A 17,744-nucleotide genomic window follows, 5' to 3' on the forward strand; every position below is an offset into this window, starting at 1 on the left:
GTACTTCTAAATATCTCCGAGAGATGGAGATCCACAACCTCCCTAGAGCATTTATTCCCAGGTGTTTACATCACTCCCGTGACCTAGGAACTTTTTCCTGATGTCCACCTAAATCTCCTTGCTTGCAGGGTTTAAAGCCCATTTGCTTCTTTGTCTTATCACAGGAGGACTAAAGGTGAAACCAGTTTTTCTCTCTCCTCTGCGCCTGCAGTTGTTTGATGACACCCTTTTAGATACCTGAAAATGCTATCATGTGCCCCTCTTCAGGTCTCTCTTATCCAAAATAATAACCCGTATTCTTTTCAGCCTGTCAGTTCATAGTCATCGTGTCGCAAGACCTTTATCTGATTCTTTTGTTGCTTTGCTCTGGACCCTCTCCATATTTCCACAGTCTTTTCTTGAAATCTGTCAGGATGCCGCAGACTGACACAATACTCCAGTTTGAGGCTAACGCAGCACAGAGACTGTGAGCGGCAAGAATGACTTCTCGGTGTCTTGTTTACAAGACACCTGTTAATGCATCACCAGAATCTACGTTTGCTTTTTTTCGTACAACAGGTATCACATTGTTGACTATATTTAGCTTCTTGGCTCCACCTACCCCCTAGATCTCTTTCTGGCCTTATTATCTTCCTAGATCGTACTCTTCCGAAATTCGTGCTATTTGATGTGAAAATCTGATTCGTTCCCGTTCTTTAAGTGGAGCACTTTTGTATTTGTCGTTTATTGAACATCGTCTAGGTTTAACCCGACCATTTCTCCAATGTTCCAGATCTTTTGGATTTTGACTCGTGTCCGTCCAATGCAGTTGCAACCCTCCTAAGCGTTGGTATTCGAGCGTCCGCAACTTAATACGCGTTACTTCTAGCAAATCCTAAAGTCAGTTGCATGAAGATATATTGAACAGAGCCGCGGTCCCAAAACAACCCCTGCGGAACCCCACTTGATACTTTCCAGCCGGAGTGGAGCAATTAATAACTACTCTCTGAGTAGGTTATCAGCCCGAGTTATGCAGCCACCTTATATCGTAGCCCATTTAAATTGTATTTGCCTAGTTTATTCATAAGGATATCATGCGAGACCACGTGATCAAATGCTTTACTAAATCTAGGTATACCACATTCACTGCTTCTCCCTTTTCCCAAGGCTCTATCCTATCAAAGAAAGCTATCAGATGGTTTGACACATTTGTTCTTTACAAATCCTTCCTGGCTAGTTCCCTATCACCTTACCACTTCCAGTGTTTGCAGATGATTCTTTAATTACTGTCTCCATTATCTTCCCTGGCACAGAAGTTAAACTAACTGGTCTGTAGTTTCTGGAGTTTTTATTTCCGTTTTTATAGATGGGCACATATTTGCCCTTTTCCAGTCTTCTGAATCTCTCCTGTCTACCATAACTTTCCAAGATAATAGCTAGAGGCTCAGATACCTCCTCTATTTACTCCCTTGAGTATCTTAGATGCATTTCATCAGGCCTGGTGACTTGCAGCATCTAACTTTTCTAAGTGATTTTTAACTTGCTCTTTTTTTATTTATCTTCTAAACCTACCCCTTCCAATAGCATTCACTATGTTAGACATTCCTTCAGACTTCTCAGTGAAGACCGAACAAAGAAGTCATTAAGCATCTCTTCCATTTCCAGTTCCTGTTACTGTTTCTCCCTCCTCACTGAGCAGTGGGCCTACCCTGTCCTTGGTCTTCTCTCTGTTCTAATGTATTGATAAAAGTCTTCTTGTTTCCTCTTATTCCCATAGCAGTTTGAGTTCATTTTGTGCCTTTTCTTTCTAATCTGCCCTGCATTCCTGTGTTGTTTGCTATATCATCCTTTGTATCTGACCTAGTTTCCATTTTTGATAGACTCCTTTTATTTTTGTAGCATGCAAGATCTCGTGGTTAAGCCAAGGTGTCTTTTGCCACATTTCTCTATCTTCTTACCATTGGAATAGCTTGCTTTTGGCCCTTAATTAGTGTCCCTTTGAAAAACTGCCAACTCCTCAGTTGTTTTCCCTCAGTCTGCTTCTATGCGATCTTACCTATCAGCTCTCTGAGCTTACCAGAATCTGCCTTCCTGAATCCATTGTCTCTATTTTGCTGTACTCCTTCACTTCCTTAGAATTGCAAACTCTACGATTTCATGATCACTTTCACCAAGCTTCCTTCTACTTTCAATTCTCAACAAGTCTCTCCCTATTGTTAAAATCAAGTCTAGAAACAGCTCCTCCCTTTTTCCCCTGTCTATCCTTCCTGAGCAAACTATACCCATCCACACCAACATTCCAATCATGTGTATTATCCCACCAAGTTTCAGTGATGCCAACAATGTCATAGTTGTATTTATTTATTAGCACTTCCAGTTCTTCCTGCTTATTACCCATACTTCTCGCATTTGTATATGCCCAACTTCCCTCCAGCTGCAAGAGCTGGATAGAGCTGCCTATGGAGCACATCAATCCTGCTCCCCTTTTTGGCAACAGGTATCCTTCCCTCTGGCAGGATACCTTCCTTCTGCCCATATAGGAGTAGATAAAAAAATAAACAAAACCTAGTCCTTGTATTTGTTAAAGTCCTAGCTTTGAAGAATAATATTTGCACCTTACCAGCACTCAGTGTGTTATAGTATGACTGCTCAGGGCATTGTGTTGTGGCTTGGTATGTTTTAGGGGTTGAAGGGTGGGAAGTGTCTCCAGACAATTGAGATAAAGCAAAAAATAGATGGGGGTGCTATTTCCCAGTTTTTCATTGCACTGATGCCTTTTTAGTTTTAATCTGAATAGGGTTCACATGCAAAATACTGTAGTCTTAGCTTTATCAAAAATTTTTGAAGATTAATCACAGTCAGTGATCTTTTCAGGTGCTAATAGCTTTATGAATTGCAGACATAGTAAGTTTGTCTATTAGCCTCTCAGCAGGATGCAAATGTAATGTAGTGACTTTTACTAGACTTGCCTATCTGCTGGAAAAACATGGAGGAGAGTAAGTGTGTGGGGGATTTGTCCCTTCCCTTCCCTTTGCACTAAATGTGTAGTGATGTGGCTAGCAATGTTCTTCATCGTCATTCATTTGCATTCAGCTGTTTACAGTCTGTGAGGTAGTGCGTTTGCAAACTTGGAGCTCATAATTTTTAACTGATGTGTTGCAGCCATGTCACTAACCAGGATGATGAATATTTGGTGTACAGTATTCTATAGAATTCTGCATTCTTGCCTATTATAAAGAATGGTATTTTCAGGTGTTCTTTCCATTTAAAAAATTGTCCTGGAGAGCCTCTTTTCAATATCAGTCCCCAGTTTTGCATCTATTCTGACAATAACCAGATCCTCTTATTCACTGTCTAGCTCCTAGGTGACAGCTTCAGAACTTAGATTGGACCAATCATGTGGATAGGGATGAAGCGCTGAGAATTTAGTGTACTGAAATGTTATTGCTGAAATTGTGTTACGCTCCTGAAAGAAACAAGAAATCACTTATTCAGTTTGTAAAATCTAACTTTCCTTTTTCTGAACCCTCAGAAGTTGTCATAAATGCCCTCTGATCAATCAATCTAGACCCCTTTAAAGGCCTAGTATGTTGTTTTTTTCTCAGTGTGGAGGGACAACACATGTTCTGCGTCTCAGCTGGTCACCTGATGGACACTATCTGGTTTCTGCTCATGCCATGAATAATTCTGGACCTACTGCTCAGATCATTGAGAGAGATGGATGGAAAACCAACATGGATTTTGTAGGGCACCGCAAAGCAGTGACAGTGGTGGTGAGTAAATTTAAAGAGTAAGGTCTCCTTAAAGTATAGCTTTTAGAAAATATGCTCTCTTGATATTTTATGTGCAACATAGGGAAACAGCTGATATAGATAGATGTAAATATGATAAACGTTATTAATTGATACATAGATGTTTAAAAATCTGTCAGTTTAAGGTAAGTGTAGACTTTCACCTGTACAATTTTTTTCATTTCATGGATTTGGAAGCAGGCCCGCTGACAGCAATTCCGGGTCCCAGAGCAGAACAGTCAGTGGGCCCCCTAGAAAGGGATGGCTCAGCGTGGCGTTGCCACATGGGCGTGAAGCTGGACCATGTGCAGTGGCTGGGGCATGCACCCACAAGCCGGGCCTAGCGAGCTGCTGGCTGTGCTCTTCCAGCCAGGGCCGCATTAACCTTTTGTGGGCCCAGCACCAAACATATTTGTGAACCCCCCCATGGGGGCAATGGAGCATGGCACCAAGAGGTCAGTACCCAGAGCAAGGGGCTGGCTGGGGGAATGGGGCATGGCATGGCGGGGCCAGCCCTGCTCCACCCAACCCAGTGCAAGCTGCCAAACTGACATTGGCCCACCTGTATGCCACCTCCCTCAGGGGCCGTGCCATGCAGCCCCTCCACCCAACAGCCTCTGACTCCCTATGCCCAGCATCCCCCTGCCCAGAGAACCCCCACAATCTCTCCCACCACAAATGCACAGTACCCTGCACACCACTACCCCTGCTCAGAGGGCCCCCCATCCACAACCCCACCACAACTGTCCAGCACCCCACACAGAACCCCCACTCCCTAGCACCCCAACACACTCAGATCTGGGCCATAGTAAAAGCTGCTCACAGAACCCAGACCACTGTGTGGAGTCCTGGACCTTCCACCCTGAGGGTCACCAGCAGGGAGAGGTAATGCCAGGAATAGGGTTGGAGAGGCAGGAGCTCCTGGAAGGAGGTGGCTTTACAGGCCCATGGGCTGGGCAGCGGTTGGGAAGGGGGAGAAGTGTGGGCATTTTGGAAGGATGGGAAGCTTCAGTTTCAGATTTTGCTCCACAACATCTATGCTTAATACCGCAAGGAGCACCTACACTGACCAGCGACATGGGGCACCAGGATGGAAACACAACTCCCCACAACATAGAGATGTGAGTTCCTGTGTCACTGCACGCACAGAATTGCTTCTTCCTGTTCACTTGAACTTAAAATAACTGCTTCCCATTAGGTCTTTGCACTATTTATATTTTCCAGAGGAAGATCTGCAGGTCTTGGTTTCATACCCTTGCACCTCAATGACATTAATAATGTCACTTAGTTAATAACACCACCTTACAAGCCACCCTGAGTGAGGGACAGCACATAGTTGTGCTTCCTCGTGTTCATATTGGGTACTGAATTGTGACTCAATCACTGTTTGGTCTCTTCCTCCCCTCCCTCTTGCTCCATAGAGGAAGTAAGCTGCACAAGCCCTTTTTCTGGTACAACTTACTTTCCCCAAACATGCTGTCTTCCCTGTACCCCCCCTTCCTCTCTTTCCATGTGCAGAATTGTAAGGTGATGCCTTTCTCATCTCTTACTTCTCACTGTGGGCACAACGTAGGCAGCTCACAATGGAGCTCTTTGAAAAGGGCTGCCCACATAAAGAAGTGGAACTTCTACACTCCCCATGTATCTTTTGCTGACTTCAGTTACAGCCTCAGAGCCAATTATATTAACATTTATTCTTATTAGTACAATTGCTAGAAAACAGAAACAGAATAAAACTGGCAAATGCCATCTCTTCCTCATTCCTTCTCTTCTAGTTTCATATTTAACACCTTCCTCCCCCACCCAAAGAAAAGGTAGTGAGGCTAGAACTAATGTTTCCCTCATGCCTGCATTTTTTACTCAGGGCCAAATCTCTTTTGAAATCAGTGGGAATTGTTTGTCCTGGAACTTGTTTCCCCCTGCCCGTCCTGCAGCTTCTGCCAGGGCTCTGGGGCTTCCCTGCCCAGCGTAGCTTCTACTGGGGCTCAGGGCTCCCCCTCTCTCCCCCTGTGGCTTTCCCCTGCCTACCCACCCATCCACCCAGCGGGGCTTCTTCTGCTCCCCACCCCGCTTTTTTTTTAGATTTCCTGTCCACACTGCAGCAGTGGTAACTACTGCCCCCCTTTTAAAATTACCTGGGCCCCTGACCAATTGCCTCCTTTCCCCCTCCCATCCCCCAGCGTTTCTCAAATGCGACCATAGTGGCTGCTTGCAGCCACCAGGAGCTTTTTCTTGCAGCCACAGCTTCCTGGGCAGTGATTTAAGGAGTCGGGGGAGGGAGCAGTGGACTCCCCCCAGGGTCACCAGCAAGCGGTTGGACCCTGACCCCTTGTGGAGCCACGAACACTGAAGGCAGGGAGCCAGTGAGTTCCCACCTTCCCAAGGGCAGTGAAGCTCCAGCTTTGGGTTTCAACTCTGGGGTGGCAGGCAGCAGGCTTCAGTCAAGGGCTTTGGGCTCCAGCCCTGGACCCCACCCATGTGGCAGCAGGTGCTGACCCTTGGCTTACCACCACCCCCACTTCGCCCCTGGCCCCCATTGTCTCCCTGCGTACCTCCCCATCCAGGGCTTAATTTGTCCCCTGGCTTGCCAGGGTTGAGTAAGTCTGCTGTGAAAATTCATATATGTTATGTTTGTTAATGTCACTTTTCACAGCCTCACAACTAGCTAGTAAGTCTGCTGTGAAAAGTGATATTAACAAATATTACTTTTTCACAGCAAAGTTAATTAAGTATTTTAGGAAAAATTGTCACCAAAAAAATTGTTGTGAGAACCCCTGCTCTCGGTTACTAGTTCAAATCCAGCCTGCTTCAGGAGTGACCAAAAGTTTACCTTCCAAGGCCTCTTCAGTGGCTTGTTTGAAATCAGTCTGGTTCCAAATGGGCTGATGTTCACATCACAAAACTAGTACAGTTTCGTATTCCTGTTGGTGCATTTATCAGAGATGCCAAAGACTGACTTGGCGATGGAGACAAAAATAGACATCTACAGAAGGTGTCCTTCCAGCTCAAGGCTGAGACACATTAGGTAGGCAGTGTGAGGAAACCTGCATTGCTTTTGTCTGTGCTGAACGTATGATGGGGACTTTGTTTCCTAGAGAGGTTAGCCTGACATCGTTTGTGAGCATTAAATTAACATACCCCCCCCCCCCGAAAAACCTCCTAAAAATAATTAATTGATTGTAATGTGATTGGGGTTTTTTTTCTACCTTTCAGAAATTCAATCCAAAAATCTTCAAAAAGAAACAAAAGAATGGGAGCTCCACCAAGCCAAGCTGTCCCTACTGCTGCTGTGCTGTCGGCAGTAAGGATCGGTCCCTCTCCGTCTGGGTACGTTTCCTTTGTTGCTTTCATTGGTTGACGTGATCGCTTGGACAACTAGGGGACTTAGCACAGAGATCAGGTGTACAGAATTAGGATCTTGCATTTAGATACAGTGTTTATTGGCCACTCTGCCTGTTATCAGGGGATTGTAGGAAAACACTGCACTGGAATTATCATGAATTGTTTTAGAAATAAGCACTGAAACGTTTTTAAATATTGTATGAAAAGTTGATTATATCCTTAGTCACAATTTCTAGTATCATCAGGTAAATCTCCCATTGATTTCTGTAATTTTTAAGTTTGCAGTGATTTATTCTAGATCAGGTTTTGGGGACTGAGGTCTCTGATGTTTGGGCCAGAATAGGGTAGGCAGTACAGTGTCCCAGATGAAGCTAGGTGGTGGATGCTATCGATGCTTTCTCCCCCTCTATGAAACTAACATAGGGAAGCAAAGGCCCTAGGGAATCCAGTTTCAAGGCCTGATGCTACATAAGGGACTAAGAGTATGGCTACACTTGAAATTTCAAAGCGCTGCCGCGGCAGCGCTTTGAAGTGTGTGTGTGGTCGGAGCGCTAGCACTGGGAGAGAGCTCCCAGCGCTGCACGTAAACCACATCCTCTACTGATTACACGGAGGCTTTTTTTTCACACCCCTGAGCGCTGTAAAGTGCCAGTGTAGCCATACCCTAAGAGAGTCAGTGATAGAATATGCTGCTGTTGTCAGAGAAGAGGAGCTGGTGCCCAACTTGAGATCCACTGAGCCTGATCTGCTGAAGTTTTGAGCACTTACAGCTGCACCTGATGTCACTGGGAGCTGTGCTTTGAACATATAAAGTGCTATAATAATGCCCCCAACCTGTAAAATTGAAAATATTACTACCAGCTCACCCTAGGGATGTATCCTGAAGATAAATCCGCTAATGATTGTGAACCACTCAGATGCTCTGGTGATGAGTGCCATAAAAATATGGAAATTAATAATAATAATAATTTTGTCTTTAGAGCAGGGTTTGAATAGTAAGCAGTAAATAAGCATAGGGCCACACACTGAATGATGAGGAGGATGAAAAAGAGTATTGAATAGCTACCCATTCAGTGAGCATTGTTCAATCTATACACTGAATGAGGCAGGGCTCATGGCGGGGAAAAGGAATTGACTTGTCCTAACAAACCTGACCCAAGGCCACTCACTGTATCACAGGCTATGACCTCTTGTAAGAGAAACAGTTCCTTTCTCTTATCCCATATTCAGCATACCCTACCATGGAATCTGGCTCCCCCTGAGCTTGCTCTGCAGAATGCAAGGAACATAGTTAGCACAGCCTAGCTGTTGCTGGCTTGACTGATCCCCTGCCTGCTTTGTCCTGGCCTCGGTTCTCAGCTTCTGCTGTCAGCCAGTAAATGGAGGCAGGGTAGAAAGAACTTTTAAAAAAAAAAAAAATCCAAGTCTTCAAACATCTGGTTTGGCTTTTATTTGTAAAATCTAAAGTAAAATTGTATTTTCAGATTGTGGCTGAAGGTAAAAATGGTTATTCCTCCACTTCAATGTAAGATTGACTGGTTTGGAAGCTGTAATAGGGCAGCGAATCAGCTTAAACAAAGTCTATGGCTTCACAAGGAGGGACATATCCCAGAACATGTTAGTTGCTACCTGCAATTCCCTGTTTCCTTGCTAAGCAGCCTAAGTGTGATATTTATCCATCAATCACTTAAGAGCATAACACTAAATCTTTCTGCAAAAATACCAAATAACAGGGGTGTTGTTAATCAAAGTGCCACTTCAGTATATTCTATTATAGCTCCTAATGGTTCCAGCAGAGACTGGGATCTCGTGCTTAGGCACAGCAAAGACACATAGTAAGAGAGAATGCTTGCCCTGAGGAGCTTACAGTCTGAATAGACAAGATGGATAGATGGTGGGAGGGGAAACAGAAAAGAGGTGAAATAACTTGCTTGGGGTCACACAGCAGGTCTGTGGTAGATCCAAGATAAGAACCCAGCTTTACTGAATCCCAGGTAACCTCATTATCCGCTGAACCACACTACCTTCTCCTACTTTAGCTTTAGTTAGAGCCAGGTATTTTAGATGCTAAGTATACTGGCTGAGAATTAGAGATACTGTACTTCTTTGTTGTTTAACAAGTTGTGGGAAATTCTTTTCCTTATTCAGTTCTTTATTGTCATATCAAGTTGATCCATAAATACAGGGTTGGCTGCTCCTCTTTAGGAACAATTGGTAGTTTCCCTTTGCTGTTGACTGGCTTTCCTTACTTACACATCGATAGTCTGAAAGTCAGCACATTACCTTGCCTTTCTCTTATGTTGCCAGTGAGCAACCTCCTTTTCTCAGTTAAGGTTGGAACAGAAGCTTTCTCTGGGGTCTGGAATTACTTTGCAGTTGTAGAGCTCTCTACCAATTCAACAGAGAGGGGGCTACATTGGTCAGAAGATTCAATCTGTTTCAAAAAGTGGGGTTTGAATGTCATACAAACTTTTGAGGGAATGGATTGTGCTCTGTAGAGAAATGACTAACTCCAGGTACACTCCAGATCTTACCTCATCAAGGATACAGATAGCATTCCTAGTAACAGGTTTCAGTGGTAGCCGTGATCAGGAGGTAAGATTTGGTAAATGCTATTAGATTCTGGAAGAGGATGGGATTATGAGGTTGTGCATAATATTTCTAAATTTCTGTCTCCTGTATTTTTCCATTTTAAGCTCACATGTCTGAAACGACCTTTAGTTGTCATACATGAGCTGTTTGACAAGTCTATCATGGACATCTCATGGTAAGATGGCTTTCTCTTTTGTACAAAAGCTAAAACAAAATATTGTCTACTTCTGTACCTATCTGTTCAGTGGAAGTTTTTATTCTAGTGCATTGCAACACTGGTCACATTTTGAGCATAATTTGAGCACCACATCAGTATGACCTGAAGTTTTTGAAGTTGCAGCAATATCTTTGTTAACTTCATTAGTTTTGAATCAACTCTGTTATTCCATGTACCAAATAGGCCCTTAGTGTCTCTAGAACAGATGAAAATGTATTACATAAAAATTCAAATTTAAATAATTTCCCTGCTATGTGTCAGGTGTGTGTGTATCTCCAGGCAGGGGAAGAATAGTGTCTTTGTAACTAAAGGATATAAAATATAATAATAATACAGTGTTATGGTGTACAAAGACATCTGTAGAATAAGTTCAGCTTGTTAGAATTTCCTCTTTTGAGCAAGCTGCTAGTATTTTATAAAACTTAATGGGCTAGATGGATTTTACATGCATGTAACCTATATAGAGTTATTCATTTACACTGATGCAAGCGAGAAGACTCCAGTATGTCATCTCAGTCCCTCTTCTCCCCTCTCAAAAAATCCACAATTATTCCCTTTTTTCTTTAACATGAAGTTCTTTAAGTATCCACACTTGCTTATGTATCTCACCTTCCTGGTAGTTTCTCATTCAGAAAATTAAACATAGCTGCTCTATTCTTGAATAAATAATTTAGTTCTATCAAAGGTGTTGCAGTGCTATGTAAGAAGGTGTGCATTCTTTTGTGGCAGAGTGTAGCGGAAGGGTCAGGTTAAGAGAGTTTCAAATCACGAGGCAAGTATCAAACAGAAAATAATGAAATTATAAAGTACTATAACACACCTCACCAATCACAGCATAGAACATAGCAACCTTCCAAGCAGCTGTGTTTTTCCAGAGGGTATGGAGTCTAGTGTGGGTTTTGTCCAGAGTTCTGTATTGTGTGGGACATTGTGCTTTTCAGCTATCTTCCAGCCCAGGTCCCTCTTCCCTGTCCTGCTCCAGGAAGCCTTAGGGTTGCCAGGTGTCGGGTTTTTGACTGGCATGTCCAGTTGAAAAGAGACCATGAAGGCTCTGGTCAGCAGCGCAGTTGGGCTAAGGCAGGCTCCCTGCAGCTCCCAGAAGTGCCAACATGTCCCTGTGGCCCCTAGGCACAGGGGTCAGGGAGGCTGTGCGTGCTGGCCCTGCCCTGAGTACTGGCTGTGCAGCTCACATTGGCTAGGAACAGCAGCCAATGGGAGCCTGGGGGGCTGTGCAGGCACTTTGCAGAGCTGTCTGGACGTCCCTCAGCCGAGGGGCTGGACATGCCAGCTCCTTCCGGGAGCAGGGCAGAGCCATGGCAGGCAGGGAGCCTGCCTTAGCCCCGCTGCACTGCCAGCCGGGAGATGCCTGAGGTAAGCACCTGGGTAAGAGCCGTCTCCCGCACCCAAACTCTCACATGGAGCTGGAACCCCAACACTCTGCACCAGTCCTGACCTCCCTCCTGCCCCCCCAGAGCCCGCACCACCAGCCAGAGCACTCACCCCCTCCTGCACCCCACCCCCGTGCCCCAGCCTGGAGCTGCCTCCCATACCCTGAACACATCATTTCTGGCCCCACCCCAAAGTCTGCACCCCCAACTGGAGCCCTCACCCCCTCCCGCACCCCAACTCTCTACCCCAGGCCAGTGAAAGTGAGTGAGGCTGGGGGAGAGTGAGCAACGGAGGGAGGGGAACTGAGGTGAGTGGGGGTATGGCCTCGGGGAAGGGCATGGGGCTGGAGTGTTTGGTTTTGTGCAGTTAGAAAGTTGGCAACTCAAAGAAGCCTGCAGTGACCATTGCATGAGCACTGACTCTTCCCTTACTCCAGTGGTAGTGCTAGCACTACAGAGCAGGAGTGCAGCATGTCTTGCTGTATGGCGACAAAGCACTGGGGGAAAAACCCCCTGTTTAGCCACACTCACATTCTCCCTGCTGCCCGATGTTATGTCTTGGGAATGACCTGCATTCAGCAGTTCCATTATGTATTCTGACTACCCTGCCTCCCTGCTATCGTTCATCCTGTCCACCGTGGGCTGCCGTGGTGCGACAGCTGAGCTAGGGAGACACGCTTGCAATTCTCCCCTGTTAGACTTGAGCCAGCATCTAGCTGTCTGTTAGAGAGAGGCCAAGATGGCAGCAGCCACAAGCAGCCCCAGCCCTCAGTGCACCAGGCAGTAAGAGGTGTGTGGTGGTGGGGGGAGCTGAAGGGGTGAGGAAAGGGGCAGGGGCAGAATGGAAGAGGCTGTCCCAGGTCCCTCCACTGCTGGACAGCATCACAAGTCCCTAGGCTGCCACTGCACCCAGCCCTCCCCGCCCCTTCTCCAACTTCAACACCTTCCCTCCCCTCCCCCCCCCCTCTTCTCTCCGTAACAAACTCTCCTCCTGCCTCTGGCTCCCTTCCTGGTGGCTACTAGCTATCTTCAGTCGTCTTTGTCTCCCCCTGCTGATGCCCAGGCACCATGAAGGAAAAGGAAGAAGTAGCCTGACCCTAAAGCAAAGGGGTGAGGAACATACGGGCGCAGGGATAGACTGGAGGCAGCAGGCTGTGGCTATAGGAGAAGGGGGGAATAGGACAGGCTGCAGGGGGCAGTAGCAGAGGGGGATAGAAACATTGGGGGCAGAGATAGAAGGGGTATGTGTTAAAGGGCCATTATGAGGGGATGGTGAAGAACAGGAGCAGCAGGTTCTGTAACCATTAGAGGGCACTCCCCTCAGAACCTGGGAGTGCTGAGATACAGAAATCCTGCTCTCTGCAGTATCTGTGAAACCCACTGGCAAAATGTATGTCATTCTTCTCTAGTGACTGGCCCCTGCAGAGAATAAAAGATTCTGTTACTATCAACTACTTCATTAGCTCATTAGCTTCAAAGTCTGTGCTGTGAATCTAGAGGTTCAACCCTGCTGATGACCAATGTGGGGATCAGTATGTTTCCACATGATGGAATTTCTGATTTTTTTCAGCTTTGTTTTTTAAACCTAGAAAATTACATTTTAAAAACTACATGAAAAGAATGTTAAGGTAGCAAAATCAAGAGATACCAGAATTGAAGTTGCAAATACAATCCTAATTCAGCCTTCTTGTGTGATATGATGCAGTCTTTAATTACATGATCACCTGCTATATTTTCCACAGGACCCTTGCCACATTCAGTTCACAGGATAGATGTTGCTTTGGGCATATATCAGGATTATATAGTGAATGAGGTGGTTGTCTTTAGAATCTTTGTCTCATTTACTGCAGAAGTTGGAAGGTGTGTGGTGAATGAGGCAAGAGAAAGGTTGGTCTCATGGTTAACGGCCTGGACAACTGGATTCTATCCCTGCCTCTGCCACAAAGTTCTTATGTGATGCTGGACAAGTCACTTAAACTAAAGCTTTCACAGATGGCCAGTATGTGTTTCCCAGTTTTCAGGTGGCCAAACTGAGACACGCTGAACCTGACTTGCAGAAGTTTTGAGCACTTATAGCTGCACCTGAAGTCAATGGGAACTGTACTTTGAACATATAAAGTGCTATAATAATGCCCCCGCTCTGTAAAATTGAAAATGTTAATACCCTAGGGATGTACTCTGAAGATAAATTCACTGATTGTGAGCTACTCAGATGCTATGGTGATAAGTGCCATAAAAATGAGGAAATTAATAATAATAATAATTTTGTCTTCAGAGCAGTAAATAAGCATGCGACCACACACTGAATGATGAGGATAAAAAGGAGTATTGAAGAGCTACCCGTTCAGTGAGCACTGTCCAATCTATGCAGTGAATGAGGCAGGAAGTCCTGTGGGGAAAAATAGTATGTGAACATGTAATTGAAGACTATCATAATGCATATGAACAACAGGGCTGAATTAAGGTTGGACAGGCCACCTTAATTCTATCATAGTTGCTTCGGAATGCTTGATTTTGCAACTTTAATGCTTTTTTAAAATAGTTTTTAATGCAATATACACCTCTACCCCAATATAACGCGACCCAATATAACACGAAGTCGGATATAACATGGTAAAGCAGCGCTCCAGGAGGGTGGGGCTGCGCACTCTGGTGGATCAAAGCAAGTTTAATATAATGTGGTTTCACCTATAACACGGTAAGATCTTTTTGACTCCCGAGGACAGTGTTATATCGAGGTGGAGGTGTAGTTTACACCTTGCAGTTCTGTTGAGCCTTTCATTTGAGGATATCTAACATTATTAGTTAAGTTTCCCATCACCCCGTAAAGTAGGTAATAAGTAGTATTCCCATAATAGAGGGTCTAGAGACCACTGAGAATTGTGTACCCATACCAATATACCTATACTAGACTTAAAAGCTGTTTACTCAGGCAGCAGAATATGTACAGTTTGGTCAGGTGTCTGTATGCCTTCTCCATGGATCTTACTGTCAAATTCAATAATATTTTGTATAGAGATTTCCATCAAAAGACTTCAAAGTATTTTACTTACATTAATGAGTTAAGGCTTGTGCGCTAAGTAGTATAATTGCATAAAGGAGTGCCTTGCTGTTCTTTCTGCTGTAGTATAGCAGCGTTGTGTAGTTTCATTACCTATGTAAAGAAAAGGCTGCCTCACCTGCAAGTTACACCTTTTTCAGTGTTATAAAGTTTTAGAAACAATATCCAGTTAACATTTTTGACTGTATGGGTAAATGTTCTTGTGGGATATTTAGAGAGACAATAAGTGATCAGCAGAAAACTAGGCAAATACAATTTAGATGGGGCTACTATAAGGTGGTTGCATAACTGGCTGGATAACCGTACTCAGAGAGTAGTTATTAATTGCTCCCAATCCGGCTGGAAAGGTATAACAAGTGGGGTTCCGCAGGGGTCTGTTTTGGGGTCTTTTGTTCAATATCTTCATCAATGACTTAGATGTTGCATAGAAAGTACACTTATTAAGTTTGTGGACGATACCAACTGGGAGGATTGCAACTGCTTTGGAGGACAGGGTCAAATTCAAATGATCTGGAAAATGGAGAAATGGTCTGAGGTAACCAGATGAAGTTCAACAAACAAATGCAAAGTACTCCACTTAGGAAGGAACAATCAGTTTCACACATACAGAATGGGAAGAGACTGTCTAAGGAGGAGTATGGCAGAAAGAGACTAGGGTCATAGTGGACCACAGCTAAATATGAGTCAACAGTGTGATACTGTTGCAAAAAAGCAAACGTGATTCTGGGATGCATTAATAGGTGTGTTGTAAACAAGACACGAGTCCGCTCTACTCTGCGCTGGTTAGGCCTCAGCTGGGTATCGTGTCCAGTTCTGGCACCGCATTTCAAGAAAGATGTGGAGAATTGGAGAGGGTCCAGAGAAGAGCAACAAGAATGATATAAGGTCTTGAGAACATGACCTATGAAGGAAGGCTGAAAGAATTGGGTTTATTTAGTTTGGAAAAGAGAAGCCTGAGAGGGACAATGATGCTTTTCAGGTATCTAAAAGGGTGTCATCAGGAGGAGAGAAACTTGTTCACCTTAGCCTCTAATGATAGAATAAGAAGCAATGGCAGATTTTGGTTGGACATTAGGAAAAAGTTCCAACTGTCAGGGTGGTTGGACACTGGAATAAATTGCCTAGGGAGGTTGTGGAATCTCCATCTCTGGAGATATTTAAGAGTAGGTTAGATAAATGTCTATCAGGGATGGTCTAGACAGTATTTGGTCCTTCCATGAGGGCAGGGGACTGGACTCGATGACCTCTCGAGGTCCCTTCCAGTCCTAGAGTCTATGAATCTATGAAAGCTTGTTGTTTTATATCCTGTTTAGAAAATCAAATTGTTTGGCTAAAATCTTAGTAATATGGAACCATTCCCAGAAGTGCAGTTTCAGTCTTGTACCTGGGTCTAAAATCAGATTGACTTGGAACATACTGCCAGAACTTTCTGAGCTTTCTCTATTTTAATAGAGTTGTAAATTTGTACCTATCACTCTTATATCTGAGCATCATTACATTTTCAAAAATCTTTTCCAAAAAGAGAGATAAGACGCTGCTCTATATTTATTATTTTATTGTGCAAGCACCTAGGAGTCCCAGTTTGCTAGGTGCTGCACAAACACAGAACAAAAAGTGACATTGTCGATGTCCAGTGATTGATCCTTGAATATGGTTTTACTGGTCCCTTCTTGATGTTCATCTGGCATTGTACCCTCAGACAGAGGCACTATCTCCATCATCAGTGGATATCTACACTATCCCAATGTTTACATCTGAATCCAAGACATTTTTTATTTGTCCAGCAAGCAGAAAACTTACTAGGAGAAACTCGACTCACTTTCCAGTTGGGAGTTTGGGTTATCTAAGTTACCTACTATCTGAGACAATTTGACTGGGAGTGGCACTGCAGATGCTGTGACAAAGACAAAGAAACCTTTTTTTGTCTCTCATGCAGCCATGATACATGTTTTTAAAAAATTCTTTGCAATTGGGCTGACTCAGCAGGACTTCTGTCATCAACGCTCTGCTGTCTTAATTTCATCTGTGACACATCTTCTGTAAGTTTCTGTTACCTGTTAGGGGGAAAACTGCATTTAGGAGCTACTGGATCAGTGGTGAAGGCCTCTTCTAGCAAAAAAACCCCAAGTGTCTGAATAATGGGCCACATTTAGAAGGTTGTTGCCTTATAAGGGCCACAAGGGCTTTTAAAAAAAAACTTGTTTTACAGTCGCTGTTGAGGCCCCCATAAAAATGCTGGTATGGTGCATATGCTGTGTACCAGAGCAGCCAGGCCTCTGTGTGCAGTATACTAAAGCAAAACACAAATCTCTGGCCTAAACCAGAGACTATTGGGTTGGTTCCAGGCTCCATCTGGCTTCTGTTATTGCTGATACCACTGAGGGATAGAATCGCAATGGAGCAGAAATGGCTGGTCATCTTCAGCTTGTATATCTTCTCCTCCACACTCTCTCTATGTCTTTTCTATGTAGATTGTAAGCGTTTTGGTGCAATGACTGTCTACTACTCTGCCTACATAGTGGCCCCCATTCTCGATTGGATCCTACACATTACCATAGTATTGTGATTCTCAGTGCCTAAGAAGGGAAACTTTTTAGTTGCTTATGTGCTGAATGCTACTCTTAGCCCCATTAGTGGGCATATTTAGCACATACTTTCTGAAGCAAATGGATTTGTATTTTTGCTTTGTGGTTCGCCTTTAGTATTTAACATTTTAAATTCTTCCAGTTTTATCCCTAGTCTTGGTTTTTCACAGTCCTGGTCATTAATGTGGCTGAACACCGTGTTCAAAAGCACATGCATGTATGTAGTCACTGGTTATCAAACATAGTCTCTTGACTATCCCATGTTGCCCACTTCTTTGCACTTCAGTAGTTGGTGGTGTAATAAATCCTATGCTAACCATTTATTTTTACAGTAAAACATCTATGGATTGCATAAATGCAGCAAAGAAAACTTTTTAAAACTAGTGGTTTCAAAACAAAGATCTTTACTGTCTTTCAGGACCTTAAATGGACTTGGGATCTTGGTGTGTTCCATGGACGGATCAGTGGCTTTTTTGGACTTTTCCCAGGATGAACTTGGAGATCCACTTAGTGAGGAGGAGAAGGTACTATGAGCTCTCAGGACAAATGTGATCATCCATTCTTTTTCATTACAATAATATTCTCAAAACTGTTCATAGAAGCTTGCAGTTGATTGATTTTCATATTATAGAAAAATGTGGTCTTGTCTGCTTTCCAAAACCAGGGAGTTTTTTTGTAAAGTCAGCCATCAAGTTCAGAAACAACTTGTGGTATTAAGTATCCTTTCCAGAGTAAAAACTATCTTGGCAAATACCCATTTGCTTACATTGCATTATACATTTGAAACAT

General features: G+C 44.0%; 1 protein-coding gene across 2 annotated transcripts in view; it reads left to right on the forward strand.

Moving 5' to 3' along the window:
- HIRA (histone cell cycle regulator) overlaps window positions 1–17,744 on the forward strand; it is a 65,787-nt gene that overhangs the window by 23,982 nt on the left and 24,061 nt on the right. For both annotated transcript variants that reach the window (XM_032776999.2, XM_032777007.2), the window contains 4 exons: window positions 3,585–3,752; window positions 6,984–7,097; window positions 9,809–9,879; window positions 17,374–17,479. In XM_032776999.2, the coding sequence (XP_032632890.1) occupies window positions 3,585–3,752; window positions 6,984–7,097; window positions 9,809–9,879; window positions 17,374–17,479 (459 nt within the window). The remainder of the gene's footprint in view (window positions 1–3,584; window positions 3,753–6,983; window positions 7,098–9,808; window positions 9,880–17,373; window positions 17,480–17,744) is intronic.

This window comes from Chelonoidis abingdonii, chromosome 22 (assembly GCF_003597395.2).
Source record: "Chelonoidis abingdonii isolate Lonesome George chromosome 22, CheloAbing_2.0, whole genome shotgun sequence".
NCBI lineage: Eukaryota > Metazoa > Chordata > Testudines > Testudinidae > Chelonoidis > Chelonoidis abingdonii.